Raw genomic sequence first — 15736 nt, 5'->3', positions numbered from 1 at the left:
ATGGTGCTGACAGAGCGAATGTGCGCTCCGCCGTGCATCATTTTTGGGATTGTACGCTTACGGGAGGCGGAAACTCACACATAGTATACTGTGTCTGAGTATTAGACTCCAGTAGGCATATACACCCAAAATTGCTGCACGTCAGAGTGCACCTTCGTTTTGTCGGCACCATTATACACTGCTCAAAAAAATAAAGGCAACACTAAAATACCACATCCTAGATATCTCTAAATGAAATATTCCAGTTGCAAATTTTTATTCATTGCATAGTGGAATGTGTTCAGAACAATAAAACATAACAATTATCAATGTAAATCAAAATGAATATCCCATGGAGGTCTGGATTTGGAATGATGCTCAAAATCAAAGTGGAAAATCAAATTACAGGCTGATCCAACTTCAGTGGAAATGCCTCATGACAAGGAAAATATGCTCAGTAGTGTGTGTGGCCTCCAAATGCCTGTATGACCTCCCTACAATGCCTGGGCATGATCCTGATGAGTCAGCAGATGTTGTCATGAGGGATCTCCTACCAGACCTGGACTAAAGCATTCACCAAATCCTGGACAGTCTGTGGTGCATCTTGACGTTGGTGGATGGAGCAGGACATGATGTCCCAGATGTGCTCAATCGGATTCAGGTCTGGGAAATGGGCGGGCCAGTCCATAGCTTCAATGCCTTCAACTTGCAGGAACTGCTGACACACTCGAGCCACATGAGGTATGACATTGTCCTGCATTAGGAGGAACCCAGGGCCAATCGCTCAGCATATGTTCTCACAAGGGGTGTGAGGATTTTATCTCGGTACCTAATGGCAGTCAAGCTACCTCTGGTGAGCACATGGAGGGCTGGGCAGCCCTCCAAAGAAATGCCACCCAACGCAATTGCTGACCCAATGCCAAACCGGTGATGCTGAAGGATGTTGCAGGCAGCAGATTGCTCTCCATGGTGTCTCCAGACTCTGTCACGTTTGTCACATGTGCTCAGTGTGTACCTGCTTTCATCTGTGAAGCGGGCGCCAGTGTCGAATTTGCCAATCCTGGTGTTCTGTGGCAAATGCCAAACGTCCTGCACAGTGTTGGGCTGTGAGCACAACCCCCATCTGTGGACGTCGGGCACTCAGACCATCCTCATGGAGTCGGTTTCTAACCGTTTGCAGACACATGCACATGTGTGGCCCGCTGGAGGTCATTTTTCAGAGCTCTGGCAGTGCTCTTCCAGTTCCTCCTTGCACAAAGGCAGAGGTAGCGGTCCCGTTGCTGGGTTGTTGCCCTCCTATGGCCCCCTCCACGTCTCCTGGTGTACTGGCCTGTTTCCTGGTAGCGCCTCCAGCTTCTGGACACTACGCTGACAGACACAGCAAACCACAGCTCGCATTGATGTGCCATCCTGGATGAGCTGCACTACCTGAGCCACTTGTGTGGGTTGTAGAGTCGGTCTCATGCTACCACAAGTGTGAAAGCATAACCAACATTCAAAAGTGACCAAAACATCAGCCAGAAAGTATTGGTACTGAGCTGTGGTCTGTGGTCCCCACCTGCAGAACCATTCCTTTTTTGAGGGTGTCTTGATAATTGCCAATAATTTCCATCTGTTGTCTATTCCATTTGCACAACAGCATGTGAAATTGATTGTCAATCAGTGTTGCTTCCTAAGTGGACAGTTTCATTTAACAGAAGTTTGATTTACTTGGAGTTACATTCTGTTGTTTAAGTGTTCCCTTTATGTTTTTTGAGCAGTGTAGTTTATGGCCCTGTCAGCACATACCTTCAAATCCTGTTTTGTGGAGGGTTCGAATGTACAGTGGGTACGGAAAGTATTCAGACCCCTTTAAATTTTTCACTCTGTTTCATTGCAGCCATTTGATAAATTCAAAAAAGTTCATTTTTTTCTCATTAATGTACACTCTGCAAGTCATCTTAACTGAAAAAAAGCATAAATGTAGACATTTTCGCAAATTTATTAAAAAAGAAAAACTGAAATATCACATGGTCATAAGTATTCAGACCCTTTGCTCAGATACTCATATTTAAGTCACATGCTTTCCAGTTCCCTGTGATCCTCCTTGAGATGGTTCTACTCCTTCATTGGAGTCCAGCTGTGTTTAATTAAACTGATAGGACTTGATTTGGAAAGGTACACACCTGTCTATATAAGACCTAACAGCTCCTAGTGCATGTCAGACCAAATGAGAATTATGAGGTCAAAGGAACTGACCAAGGAGCTCAGAGACAGAATTGTGGCAAGGCACAGATCTGGCCTAGGTTACAAAAGAATTTCTGCAGTACTCAAGGTTCCTAAGAGCACAGTGGCCTCCATAATCCTTAAATGGAACAAGTTTGGGACCACCAGAAGGCTTCTTAGACCTAGCCATCCAGCCAAACTGAGCAATTGTGGGAGAAGAGCCTTGGTGAGAGAGAGGTAAAGAAGAACCTCATGATCACTGTGGCTGAGCTCCACAGATGCAGTAGGAAGATGGGAGAAAGTTCCACAAAGTCAACTATCACTGTAGCCCTCCACCAGTCGGGCCTTTATGGCAGAGTGCCCGACGGAAGCCTCTCTTCAGTGCAAGACATATGAAAGTCTGCATAGAGTTTGCTAAAAAAAAAAAAAAAAAACATATGAAGGACTCCCAGTCTATGAGAAATACAATTCTCTGTTCTGAGGAGATGAAGAAAAAACTTTGGTGATAATTCTAAGTGGTATGTGTGGAGAAAACCAGGCACCTGCCCAATACAGTCCCAACAGTGAAACATGGTGGTGGCAGCATCATGCTCTGTGGGTGTTTTTGAGCTGCAGGAACAGGGTGACTGGTTGCAATTGAAGGAAACATGAATGTAGCCAAGTACAGAGAGATATCCTGGATGAAAACCTCTTCCAGAGTGCTATGGACCTCAGACTTGGCCGAAGGTTCATCTTCCTACAAGACAATGACCCTAAGCACACAGCTAAAATAACAAAGGAGTGGCTTCTAAACAACTCTGTGACCGTTCTTGACTGGCCCAGCCAGAGCCCTGACCTAAACCCAATTGGGAATCTCTGGAGAGACCTGAAAATGGCTGTCCACCAACATTCACCATCCAATCTGACAGAACTGGAGAGGATCTGCAAGGAAGAATGACAGAGGATCCTCAAATCCAGGTGTGAAAAACTTGTTGCATCATTCCCTAGAAGACTCATGGCTGTACTAGCTCAAAAAGGGTGCTTCTACTTACTACTGAGCAAAAGGTTTGAATACTTATGACCATGTGATATTTCATTTTTTCTTTTTTAATAAATTTGTATCAATTTCTACATTTGTTTTTTCAGTCAAGATGGGGTGCAGAGAGTGTACATTAACCCGTTTCTGCCATGTGACGTACTGTACCATCCATGTGACCTGCACAATTTGACCATGGATGGTATAGTTCATCATAGCAATCGGCTGCGCACACAGAAGGTGTGCGGCCAATCGCAGCCGGGTGTCAGCTGATTCTCACAGCTGACACCCGGCACTAAGTGCCAGGAGTGGTCACAGACTGCTCCCGGCACTTTAACTCCTGAAATGCTGCGATTGAACACGGTCGCAGCATTTCGGGAGCAGGCAGAGGGCTGACAGTGCCACTGCCTATGGATCGGAGACCCTGCGGCGTGACACGGGGTCCTGATCGCCACCGTGGTAACCCGATGTTGTCATGATAACATCCAGGTTATCAGAGCTAAGAAACTTCCTGTCATGCGCAGTGTATGACAAAGTCTCTCAGGTTAGTGTGCACTGAGTGCAGCGCTGACAGCTTCTATAGCATGCAGATGCTTCATCTGCATGCTATAGAAGCGATCAGCCTGCAATAAATGATTGTCCCATAGTGGGACAAAGTGTAAAAGTTAGAATAAAGAAATAAAAATTTTCAATAATTGTAAAAATATTTTTTTAAAAATAATAAAATCAATATTAAAAAATAATAATAAAACAATATTTATTCTATCACTAAATAAATATTTGAATGAAAAAAAATCTAAACAATGAAAGTACATATATTTTGGTATCGCCACATCCGTAATGATCCGACCTATAAAACTGTCCCACTAGTTAACCCCTTTAGTGAACACCATAAAAAAGGCAAAAAACAATGCTTTATCATCATACCGCCGAAGAAAAAGTGGAATAACACGTGATCAAAAAGACGGATATAAATAACATGGTACCGCTGAAAACATCATCTTGTCCCACAAAAAACAATCCCCCATACTGCTCCATCACCGGAAAATAAAAAAGTTATAGTTCTCAGAATGAAGCGATGCAAAAATAATAATTTTTTATATAAAATATTTTTTATTGTATAAAAGCGCCAAAAGATAAAAAAGATATAAATGAGGTATTGCTGTAATCATACTGACCTGAAGAATAAAACTGCCTTATCAATTTTACCACACACAGAACAGTATAATCAGCCCCCAAAAAGATATTCATGAATTTTTGTTTTTTGTTCATTCTGCCTCCCAAAAATCAGAATAAAAAGCGACCAAAAATTGATATGTGCCTGAAAATGGTATTAATAAAAACGTCAACTCGTCCCACAAAAAACAAGACCAACATGACTCTGTGGGCCAAAATTTGGAAAAATTATAGCTCTCAAAATATGGTGATGCAAAAACTATTTTTTGCAATAAAAAGCGTCTTTTAGTGTGTGACAGCAGCCAAACTTAAAAACCCGGTATAAGGCCTCTTTCACACGTCCTGACATTTCCAGTACCGGAGATGTCAGTGTCTGTATTACTTGCGGCACACGTGTGGCATGCGTGTGCTGCATCGGTACTACAAGGACGGACGCCATGGAAGAAACCTTACAGTAAGCCCTGTTCCCCGGCGCCGGGTGCTGAACACGGCTCTCATCATTCTCCCCTGATCTGCCAGCGATCGGCACAAACATGGCAGAATGATGAGAGCTGTGTTCATCACCCTGCGCCAGGGAACAGCGCTTACTGTAACACTTCTTCCCCAGCACCGATGCGTGTCACATGGATGACATCCATGTGTGTTATGCGTATGCACACGTGCTGGATGTTTTATGACCCATGCTGATATTAAAAAATGGACATGTCAGCGTGTTTTTCCCACGGACACACGGTCTGTGGAAACACACTGACATATGCACAGACCCATTCATGTGAATAGGCAAATAGCGCTCCATTCCTCCCGAGTCTCTCTGCATGGCTGCCCAATGGTATAAAATTATGTGACATACCCATGGTGTCAATATGATCACTGCTCCCCTAGATGAATTCATTGAGAGGTGTAGTTCACACTATGGTGTCACTTGTGGGGTGTTTCCACTGTTTAGGCACATCAGGGGCTCTCCAAACGTGACATGGCATCCGATCTTGATTCCAGCCAATTTTGCATTGAAAAAGTAAACCGGCGCTCCTTCCCTTCCGAGTTCTGCCATGCGCCCAAACAGTGATTTACCCCCACATATGGGGTATCAGCATACTCAGGACAAATTGCACAACAACTTTTGGGGTCCAATTTCTCCTGTTACCCTAGGGAATATAAAAAATTGGGGGGAAAAAATCATTTGTGGAAAAAATGATTTTTTATTTTTATGGCTCTACGTTATAAACTTCTGTGAAGCACTTGGGGATTCAAAGTGCTCACCACACATCTATATAAGTACCTTAGGGGGTCTAGTTTCCAAAATAGTATTACTTATGGGGGGTTTCCACTGTTTAGGCACATCAGGGGCTCCCAAACGCGACATGGCGTCCGATCTTAATTCCAGCCAATTATGCGTTGAAAAAGTAAAACGGCGCTCCTTCCCTTCCGAGCTCTGCCATGCACCCAAACAGTGGTTTACCAGCATAGATGGGGTATCAGCGTACTCATGAGAAATTGCTTATCAACTTTTGGGGTCCAATTTCTTCTGTTACCCTTAGTAAAATTTTAAAAAAAATGGATCTGAAGTAAATTTTTTGTGAAAAAAAAGTTAAATGTTCATATTTTTTTTAAACATTCCAAAAATTCCTGTGAAGCACGCAGTTTTTAGAATGGTGTGAATTTTGGGCATTTTCTATCATATAGACCCCTCAAAGTGACTTCAAATGTGATGTCATCCCTTAAAAAAATGGTGGTGTAAAAATGAGAAATTGCTGTTTAACTTTTAACCCTTATAACTTCCTAACAAAAAAAATGTTGGTTCCAAAATTGTGCTGATGTAAAGTAGACATGTGGGAAATGTTACTTATTAAGTATTTTTTGTGACATATTCCTGTGATACAAGGGCATGAAAATTCAAAGTTGGAAAATTGCTAAATTTTCAAAATTTTCACCAAATTTCCTTTTTTTTCACAAATAAATGCAAGTAATGTCAAAGAAATTTTACCGCTATCATGAAGTACAATATGTCACAAAAAACATTGTCAGAATCACCAAGATCCATGGAAGCGTTCCAGAGTTATTAACTCCTAAAGGGACAGTGTTCAGAAAGGTAAAAATTGGCCTTGTCATTAACATGCAAACCACCCTTGGGGGTAAAGGGGATAATGAGAAAAAAAATGAACTTTTTTGAATTTACCAAATGGCTTCAATGAAACAAAGAGTGAAAAATTTAAAGGGGTCTGAATACTTTCCGTACCTACTGTATACAAGAGAAATCCCTTTAATGTATTACATCAGGTACATCCAAATCACAAATTCCTACTATTTGGGCATCTGACTTTATGCCACATATAAGGTGTTGAACCTGGTTAAAATATGTTCAGTTGCATTGTAAATGTAAAAAGAAGCTAATCTGAAACTTCCGAGATCCTGAGATGTCTAATATTCTTGGCTTTTTATTCAGTTTTGACAAAATGTATACTCCTTATAATATTGTATTTTTGTTTTATACTGGTGTTGCTGCAGGATGGAGGTGACCTGTGTATATATTTCTGCACATAGTGGTATAAAATTTAGTACAAGACCTTTGAGCGGAAAATGTATAGATGCTACACACATCATATCAATGTATTCCGCTCATCAAGTCACTGGCAGGATGACAGATCACTCAGATTGTTTCGCTATATACCTATCAGGTAGAAAAGCAATGCTGGTATACTGCCCCAACAGAGGTGTATATGATAGTGTCTATCAGCGATTTTTCCATGTGACCTTCTCTGTCTCACCAATTTTCATCAGTCTGAAGATTTACCTGAGCTTTCTAAACTTGGAACTGCTAGGTCACATACAAACCTGACGTGTGACATTTTTGGTTCTGGATACAGTACTCTAACTCAAAGTGTATAATGAACAAAGTTGACATTTTCAGGACACATAAAAAAAATTGCAAGGCCACCATTTTTATTTGGACTTATTAGAGAAAAAAGTTGGTGCAGAGTTTGCATCAAGACGCTAGTTGGTCTATTACAGTATATAACAAATAAGAAACGATCACATTGAAATCACATTTAGTATAGATTTATGGATCTTTTCCTGGTCAAATAATTCAATTACACTGCTGAAACTGAAAATAAAGGAAAAAAGAGTAAATTACAAGAAGTATGGACATTGAGGGCATGTGTTGCTAAATCATCCTATCCAGCATGTACGTCCTCTTCAATGGGTCATACCGGATGTTTACACGGCATAGGCTAAATCATTTAATAATCTACTTTTACTTGTCATTAGCTAGCGACTTTCCTTTCTTGCTTCTATATTTGTTTTCCTGAAAATTAAAGATTTCTGCACTATAATGTCTTAGCGATATTGGTAAAACACAAATTTATAGTTTATAAATGATTATTATGAATTTTTATAAATTATTGAGCTGATCCCAGATTGCGTCCACCGGGGACAGACGTTGGAGATCTGAATCAGCTGTAAGTACCATGACCCATATGTTGTGGTCTTTTCCTTGAATTCGTAAATTATGGGATGCCATTTTGTGACCTCTTTAATTAACTATTTGGTATAACTCTCCATAACACACCTGAAGCAGCATTACTCTCAGTACTTCCAAACCCAAGCTTGTCCATATAAAAAGGTTTACTTAGAATATTTTAGCAGCAAAAAGACAAGTCGTTCCTTGACATTGGAGGTCACCTGTTCCTTCCTTCAGATTAGAATGGATTCAATCCATGGATTTCTTAATCGGTATGGAGGAATTAGTGGTCTCAGACAGCCGCCTCCAGTCAGGATCTTATGAATACATGAGGTCTTGGTTACTTTGGAATTTCTTCAGAAGCTCCTTGGAATTTAAAATTTGGATAACTACTCTTTACTGAGATAAAACTAGTAACTCACCTTCCATTTATTTAAAAGTTTTTCCCTTATCCCCTCTAGTGTATTATCCTTTCCCGTTGTGTTTCCCACATCTCTCTTCCCTAACTCATAGTGTTTCTCATCATTTGTGATTTACAATATACTCTATAATACATCATATAGTGTTGTGGAAAGATATGTTTTACTCCTTAGGTATATGACGTAATGTATACTTATATTCCACTTGTTTCTTTTCACTGAACATTTTGAAACATTAAGTTGGAAATTGTTAAAATTTCATATTTAATAAAAACTTATTGAACCATTGAGCTGGACCTCTCTGAATGCAGAAGGCTGCTATAAGGCTGCACACTCCAATGACTTGTAAAAATGCAGGATCTAAACATTAAAAAATGAAAAGTGTGCACAGAAGAGTCAGGGAGCAATTGTAAAAATGAGATACGAAGACGCATACATAGCATTGCATAGCTCTTAAAGAGTAACTGTCGTTTATTTTTCTCATAGATTACTAGAACATGTGAAAATAAAAATAAAAAATATAATAGAAATCTGCTTCTTTCTTCTAAACTTATCTTTCCTTCTCAAAATTCTTAGCTTATGGGTAAAATCTGTTTTCAGTGGATATAGAATTTCCCATTACTACAATAGGAGATGGGCAGTTGGGGCTCATAATGGAGAACTGTACCTGTCATTTCAGGACAAATTGCAGCAGAATGGGGGTTTTTTCACTCCTCCCACCTCCCTACTTAGAATTTTAAAAGCACCCACTGTCATTTGCTATCTCAGTAATGGGAAATTTTACCTTCACTGAATATAGATTTTACCCATGAATTGAAATTGAAAAATCAATTAATCCAGATGGAGAAAGAAGCAGATGTGCCTGATAAGATATATCCCAAAGTTTATTGTTTTCGTGTGTACTCTTGAATTATTAAATAAAATTAAAATGTTTTAGACATGGGATTACATTTACATAAAAATTGCCAGAAAACTTGTGAAATGGCAATGATTTAATATATTCTCTTATAGTTGTAGTAATGCCAATAATGTATTTTGTGAGGCATTTAAAAAGTAAAGTGTTAGTGTTTCTAACCTTATGTTCATTTTTCTTTTTCAGGGAGAATGTTCACAGAAGTGCTACAATATTTTTGTACTAGAGACAGTCTGCGTGGCCTGGTTTTCCCTTGAATTCGTCCTACGCTTTATCCAGGCTGAGAGCAAGTGTGTTTTCTTAAGAACGCCACTCAACATTATCGACATGATGGCCATCTTGCCTTACTACATAACTCTAATAGTGGATTCACTTTCTAGTGAAAAAACCGGGGGAACAGGAAACAACTACTTGGAGAAGGTGGGCCTAGTTCTCCGCGTGCTTCGAGCCCTGCGCATCTTGTATGTGATGAGGCTGGCCAGACATTCTCTGGGATTGCAGACATTGGGCCTTACAGTAAGAAGGTGTACAAGAGAATTTGGACTTCTTTTACTTTTTCTGTGTGTTGCCATGGCCTTGTTCTCTCCTCTTGTTTATTTGGCAGAGAATGAACTTGGTGCCAAACAAGAGTTTACCAGCATCCCCGGTAGTTACTGGTGGGCGGTTATTTCAATGACAACTGTAGGCTATGGTGACATGGTGCCACGAAGCATCCCAGGACAAGTCGTGGCCTTGAGCAGCATACTAAGTGGAATATTACTTATGGCATTTCCTGTCACTTCTATATTTCACACATTTTCTCGTTCTTATACTGAACTGAAGGAACAACAGCAAAGAGCAAGCAGGCAGCTACACAGACTAGAGGAAAGAGAGCAGTGCCCTGGTGTGGATAAACCAGTATTGGTGAATGAACTGGGTTAAGACTTAATATACACTTGGGAGTAATAAAAAAGGAAACTGTCAGATGCAGAACAATATGAAGGCAAATTAATGATTACTGGTGTTTGGTAGATTTTGAGATTTTGTATTGTTTAAATTTTAGGTACAGATTGGGCTATTGTATTATTAAAACCATCACCCTTAGATACATTGGATACTAGTGTGAAAACCACAATTATATTTAATGAGTATCATTAATCATTATGTAAGAAAATAATATTAAATTATTCTAATTTAATATTTCTTTTTAATCAGTAAAAGCTTTATGTTTTCACTGGCCACAAAAATGTTCTTTTTATATTTAAGAAAATTCAGTCATATAATGACTAACATTTCTAAAAGAATAGATTTTTGGTAAGTTAGCTATGTCTGAAAACAAGCTTGCTGATGATTTCTGCTATCGATCAGCAGGCTTCTGAATATAGTTTGCAGATACAGCCGGAAAAATAAGTATAGAACACTTCACCAACATTCGAAGTAAATATATTTCTAAAGGTGCTATAGACATGAAATTCTCACCAAATGTCAGTAACAACCCATGCAATCCACACTGGCAAAGGACTCAAACCATAGATGTTTATAAATTAAGTTATGTGTAATAATGAGAAATGACACTGGGAAAAAGTATTGAACACGCTTACTGAAATTTATTTCATACTTTGTACAAAAGCCTTTGTTGGTGATAACAGCTTCATAATGCCTCCTGTATGGTGAAACTAGTCGCATACATTGCTCAGGTGTAATTTTGGTCCATTCTTTCACACAAACACTCTTCAAATTCTGAAGGTTCCTTGGGATCTTTCTATGAACTCTGAGTTTCAGCTCCTCCCATAAAGTTTATATTGGATTTGGATCAGGTTATTGGCTGGCTTTAGTTTCTTTCTATGAAACCAATTGACAGTTTATTTGGCTGTGTGTTCGGGATCATTGTCTTGCTGAAATGTCTACCTTTGTTTCATCTTCATTATCCTGGTAGATGGCAGCATATTTTTTATCAAATATGTCCATTCATTCTTCCTTCTACTATATTAAGATTGCAAGTGCCGTGTGCTGAAAAACAGTACAACACCATGTTGCTCCCACCTCCAAACTTCATTAGTGGGTGGTATGGTGTTTTGGGGATTGTATGCAGTGCATTTTGGCCTCCAAACATGGTGTGTATTATGGCATCCAAAGAGTTCAATTTTTGTCTCCTCTGACCAGACTATATTCTCCCAGTATTTCACAGGCTTGATTACATTTTGTTATTAAAACTTTAACCCCTTCATGACAAAGCCTATTTTGACCTTAATGACCAGGCCATTTTTTGCAATTCTGACCAGTGTCCCTTTATGAGGTAATAACTCAGGAACGCTTCAATGGATCCTAGCGATTCTGAAACTGTTTTTTCGTGACATATTGTGCTTCATGTTAGTGGTAAATTTAGGTTGATAATTTTTGCATTTGTCAAAAAATCAGAAATTTGGTGAAAATTTTGCAATTTTCAAATTTTGAATTTTTATTCTGTTAAACCAGAGAGTTATGTGACACAAAATAGTTAATAAATAACATTTCCCATATGTCTACTTTACATCAGCACAATTTTGGAAACAAAATATTTTTTTGTTAGGAAGTTATAAGGGTCAAAAGTTGACCAGCGATTTCTCATTTTTACAATAAAATTTACAAAACCATTTTTTTAGGGACCACCTCACATTTGAAGTCACTTTGAGGGGTCTATATGGCAGAAAATACCCAAAAGTTACACCATTCTAAAAACTGCACCCCTCAAGCTACTCAAAACTACATTCAAGAAGATTATTAACCCTTCAGGTGTTTCTCAGGAACTAAAGCAATGTGGAAAGAAAAAATGGACATTTTAATTTTTCCAACAAAAATTTTCTTTTAGCATCAATTTTTTCATTTTCACATGGGAAACAGGATAAAATGGATCCTAAAATTTGTTGGGCAATTTCTCCTGAGTACAACGATACCTCATATGTGGTCATAAACCACTGTTTGGGCGCACGGCATGGCTCAGAAGGGAAGGAGCGCCATTTGACTTTTTGAATGGAAAATATGCTGGAATATTTAGCGGTTGCCATGTCGTGTTTGGAGAGCCCCTGTGTGCATAAACATTGGAGCTCCTCCACAAGTGACCCCATTTTGGAAACCAGATCCCCCAAGGAACTTATCTAGATGCATAGTGATCACTTTGAACCCCCAGGTACTTCACAAATTGATCTGTAAAAAAAAAAAAAATAAAAAAATACTTTTTTTTCACAAAAATTTTCTTTTAGCCTCAGTTTTTTCATTTTCACATGGGCAACAGGATAAAATGGATCCTAAAATTTGTTGCGCAATTTCTCCTGAGTGCACAGATACCGCATATGTGGTCATAAACCACTGTTTGGGTGCACGGCATGGCCCGAAAGGCAAGGAGCACCATTTGACTTTTTGAATGGAAAATTAGCTCCAATCGTTATCGGACACCATGTCGCATTTGGAGAGCCCCTGTGCACCTAAACATTGGAGCTCCCCCACAAGTGACCCCATTTTGGAAACTAGACCCACTAAGGAACTTATCTAGACGTGTAGGGAGCACTTTGAACCCCCAAGTGCTTCACAAAAGTTTATAACACAGAGCAGTGAAAATAAAAAATAATTTTTTTTCCTCAAAAATGATTTTTAGCACACTATTTTTAATTTTCACAAGGCTAACAGGAGAAATTGGACCAAAAAAGTTGTTGTCCAGATTGTCCTGAGTACGCTGGTACCCCATATGTGGGGGGGAACCACTGTTTGGGCACACGGCAGGGCTCAGAAGGGAAGGAGCGCCATTTGACTTTTTGAAATGCAAATTACTTCCAATCGTTAGCGGACACCATGTTGTGTTTGGAGAGCCCCTGTGTGCCTAAACATTGGAGCTCCCCCACAAATGACCCCATTTTGGAAACTAGACCCCCTAAGGAACTTATCTAGATGTGTAGTGAGCACCTTGAACCCTCAATTGCTTCACAAAAGTTTATGACGCAGAGCCGTGAAAATAAAAAAAAAATTTTTTCCCTCAAAAAATTATTTTTTAGTGCGCAATTTTTTATTTTCACAAGGGTACCAGGATAAATTAGACCCCAAAATTTGTTGTCCAGTTTGTCCTGAGTACGCTGGTACCCCACATGTGGGGGGGAAACCACTGTTTGGGCACACGTCGGGGCTCGGAAGGGAAGTAGTGACATTTTGAAATGCTGACTTTGATGGAATGGTCTGCGGGTGTCATGTTACATTTGCAGAGCCCCTGATGTACCTAAACTGTGGAACCCCCCCACAAGTGACCCCATTTTGGAGACTAGACCCCCCAAGGAACTTATCTAGATGTGTGGTGAGCACCTTGAACCCCCAAGCGCTTCACAGAAGTTTATAACGCAGAGCCGTGAAAATAAAAAATATTTTTTTTCCACAAAAAAAAAATGATTTTTAGCCAGCAATTTTTTTTTCACAGGGGTAACAGGATAATATGGCCCCAAAAGTTGTTGTCCAGTTTGTCCTGAGTACGCTGATACCTCATATGTGGGTGGGGACCACTGTTTGGGTACACGTCGGGGCTCGGAAGGGAAGTATTGACATTATGAAATGCTGACTTTGATGGAATGGTCTGCGGGCATCATGTTACATTTGCAGAACCCCTGATGTACCTAAACTGTGGAACCCCCTACAAGTGACCCCATTTTGGAAACTAGACCCCCCAAGGAACTTATCTAGATGTGTGGTGAGCACCTTGAACCCCCAAGTGCTTCACAGAAGTTTATAATGCAGAGCCGTGAAAATAAAAAATATTTTTTTTTCCTCAAAAAAAATGATTTTTAGCTAGCAATTTTTTTTTTCACAAGGGTAGCAGGATAAATTGGACCCCAAAAGTTGTTGTACAGTTTGTCCTGAGTACGCTGGTGCCCCATATATGGGGGGGAACTATTGTTTGGGCACACGTAAGGGCTCGGAATGGAAGTAGTGGCGTTTTGAAACGCAGACTTTGATGGAATGGTCTGCGGTCGTCATTACGTTTGCAGAGCCCCTGATGTGCCTAAACAATAGAAACCCAACACAAGTGACCCCATTTTGGAAACTAGACCTCCCAAGTAACTTATCTAGATGCCTGGTGAGCACTTTGGACCTCCAAGTGCTTCACAGAAGTTTATAACGCAGAGACGGAAAAAAAAATTTTTTTAATTTTCACACAAAAATATTTTTTTAGCCCCCAATTTTTTATTTTCCCAAGGGTACCAGGAGAAATTAGACCCCCAAAGTTGTTGTGCAATTTTTCCTGAGTACGCTGATACCCCATATGTTGGGGTAAACCACTGTTTGTGCACACGTCGGGGCTTGGAAGGGAGGAAGCACCGTTTAACTTTTTGAACGCAAAATTGGCTGGAATCAATGGTTGCACCATGTCGCGTTTGGTGACCCCCTGATGTGCCTAAACAGTGGAAACCCCTCAATTCTAACTCCAGCCCTAACCCCAACACACCCCTAACCACAGCCCTAACCCAACACATCCCTAACCCTAATTCCAACCCTAACCATAACCCTAACCCCAACAGACCCCGAACCCTAATCCCAACCCTAACCATAACCCTAACCACAAGCCTAACCCTAATTCCAACCCTAACCCTAATTCCAACCCTAACCCTAATTCCAACCCTAACCCTCTTTCCAACCCTAACCCTAACCCTCTTTCTAACCCTAACCCTCTTTCCAACCCTAACCCTCTTTTCAACCCTAACCCTCTTTTCAACCCTAACCCTCTTTTTAACCCTAACCCTAACCCTCTTTTCAACCCTAACCCTAACGGAAAAATAAAAATATTTTCTTTATTTTATTAGTTCTGCCTACCTATGGGGGTGATAATCGGGGGGTTTATTTACTTTTTCTTTCATTTTGATCACTGTGAGAGTGATCAAAATGAAAGAATGGAATCTGCAGCCGGCAGATTCGGGCGGGTGCACTGTGCATGCGCCCGCCATTTTCAAAGATGGCGGCGCCCATCATCCAGACCCGAGGGACACCGGTAGGGACGGGGGGACTCAGGAGGTACCGGGGGGGTGAGGGGGGATCAGAGGCTGGCGGGGAGCAGAGGGAATGGGAGGGGGGCAGATGATGACAGCGGCGGCAGATCGCCGCTGTCATTCAGTTGTGGGGGGGCGATCGCCAGTGGGAGGGGGTGGAATCGGTGTCTCCAGCCATGTCCGATGCTACAGCAGCGTCGGACATGGCTGGATTGTAATATTTCATCAATTTTCATTGATGAAATATTACTATCGCTCTGATTGGCTGTTTCACTTTTAACAGCCAATCAGAGCGATCGTAGCCACGTGGGGGCAAAGCCACGCCCCCTGTGGTGAATTACAAAGCCCCCTGTATCTGCGGGTCGGGTGACCTTTCAGTGACCCCGGTCACCCGACCCGCAGGGGGGCTTTGAAGTCATGACGCCACATAGGCGTCACTGGTCAGATTTGAACCAGGTTTCATGACGCCTATGTGGCGTCATTGGTCGTGAAGGGGTTAAACACACTTGCTTTTTGTTCAGCAGTGGAGTCTTGCATGTGACCATACATACAGGCCATGGAGGTTGAGTGCATTACTTATGTTTTCTTTGA

At 40.7% G+C, this 15736-nt stretch overlaps 1 protein-coding gene across 1 annotated transcript in view; it reads left to right on the top strand.

Annotated features, from left to right (window-relative positions):
* Positions 1-15143, top strand: part of KCNG2 (potassium voltage-gated channel modifier subfamily G member 2) — a 393620-nt gene extending 378477 nt beyond the window's left edge. Inside the window, exon 3 of the mRNA XM_073566294.1 lies at positions 9354-15143. Within this exon, the coding sequence (XP_073422395.1) occupies positions 9354-10088 (735 nt within the window). The 3' untranslated portion in view covers positions 10089-15143. The remainder of the gene's footprint in view (positions 1-9353) is intronic.
* Positions 15144-15736: the final 593 nt, after the last annotated feature.

Source organism: Dendrobates tinctorius, unplaced genomic scaffold (assembly GCF_039654945.1).
Source record: "Dendrobates tinctorius isolate UK_male_01 unplaced genomic scaffold, ASM3965494v1 ptg000004l, whole genome shotgun sequence".
Taxonomy (NCBI): Eukaryota; Metazoa; Chordata; class Amphibia; order Anura; family Dendrobatidae; genus Dendrobates; species Dendrobates tinctorius.
Note: the sequence above shows the minus strand (reverse complement) of the source record. Positions and strands in the feature narration are given on the sequence as shown.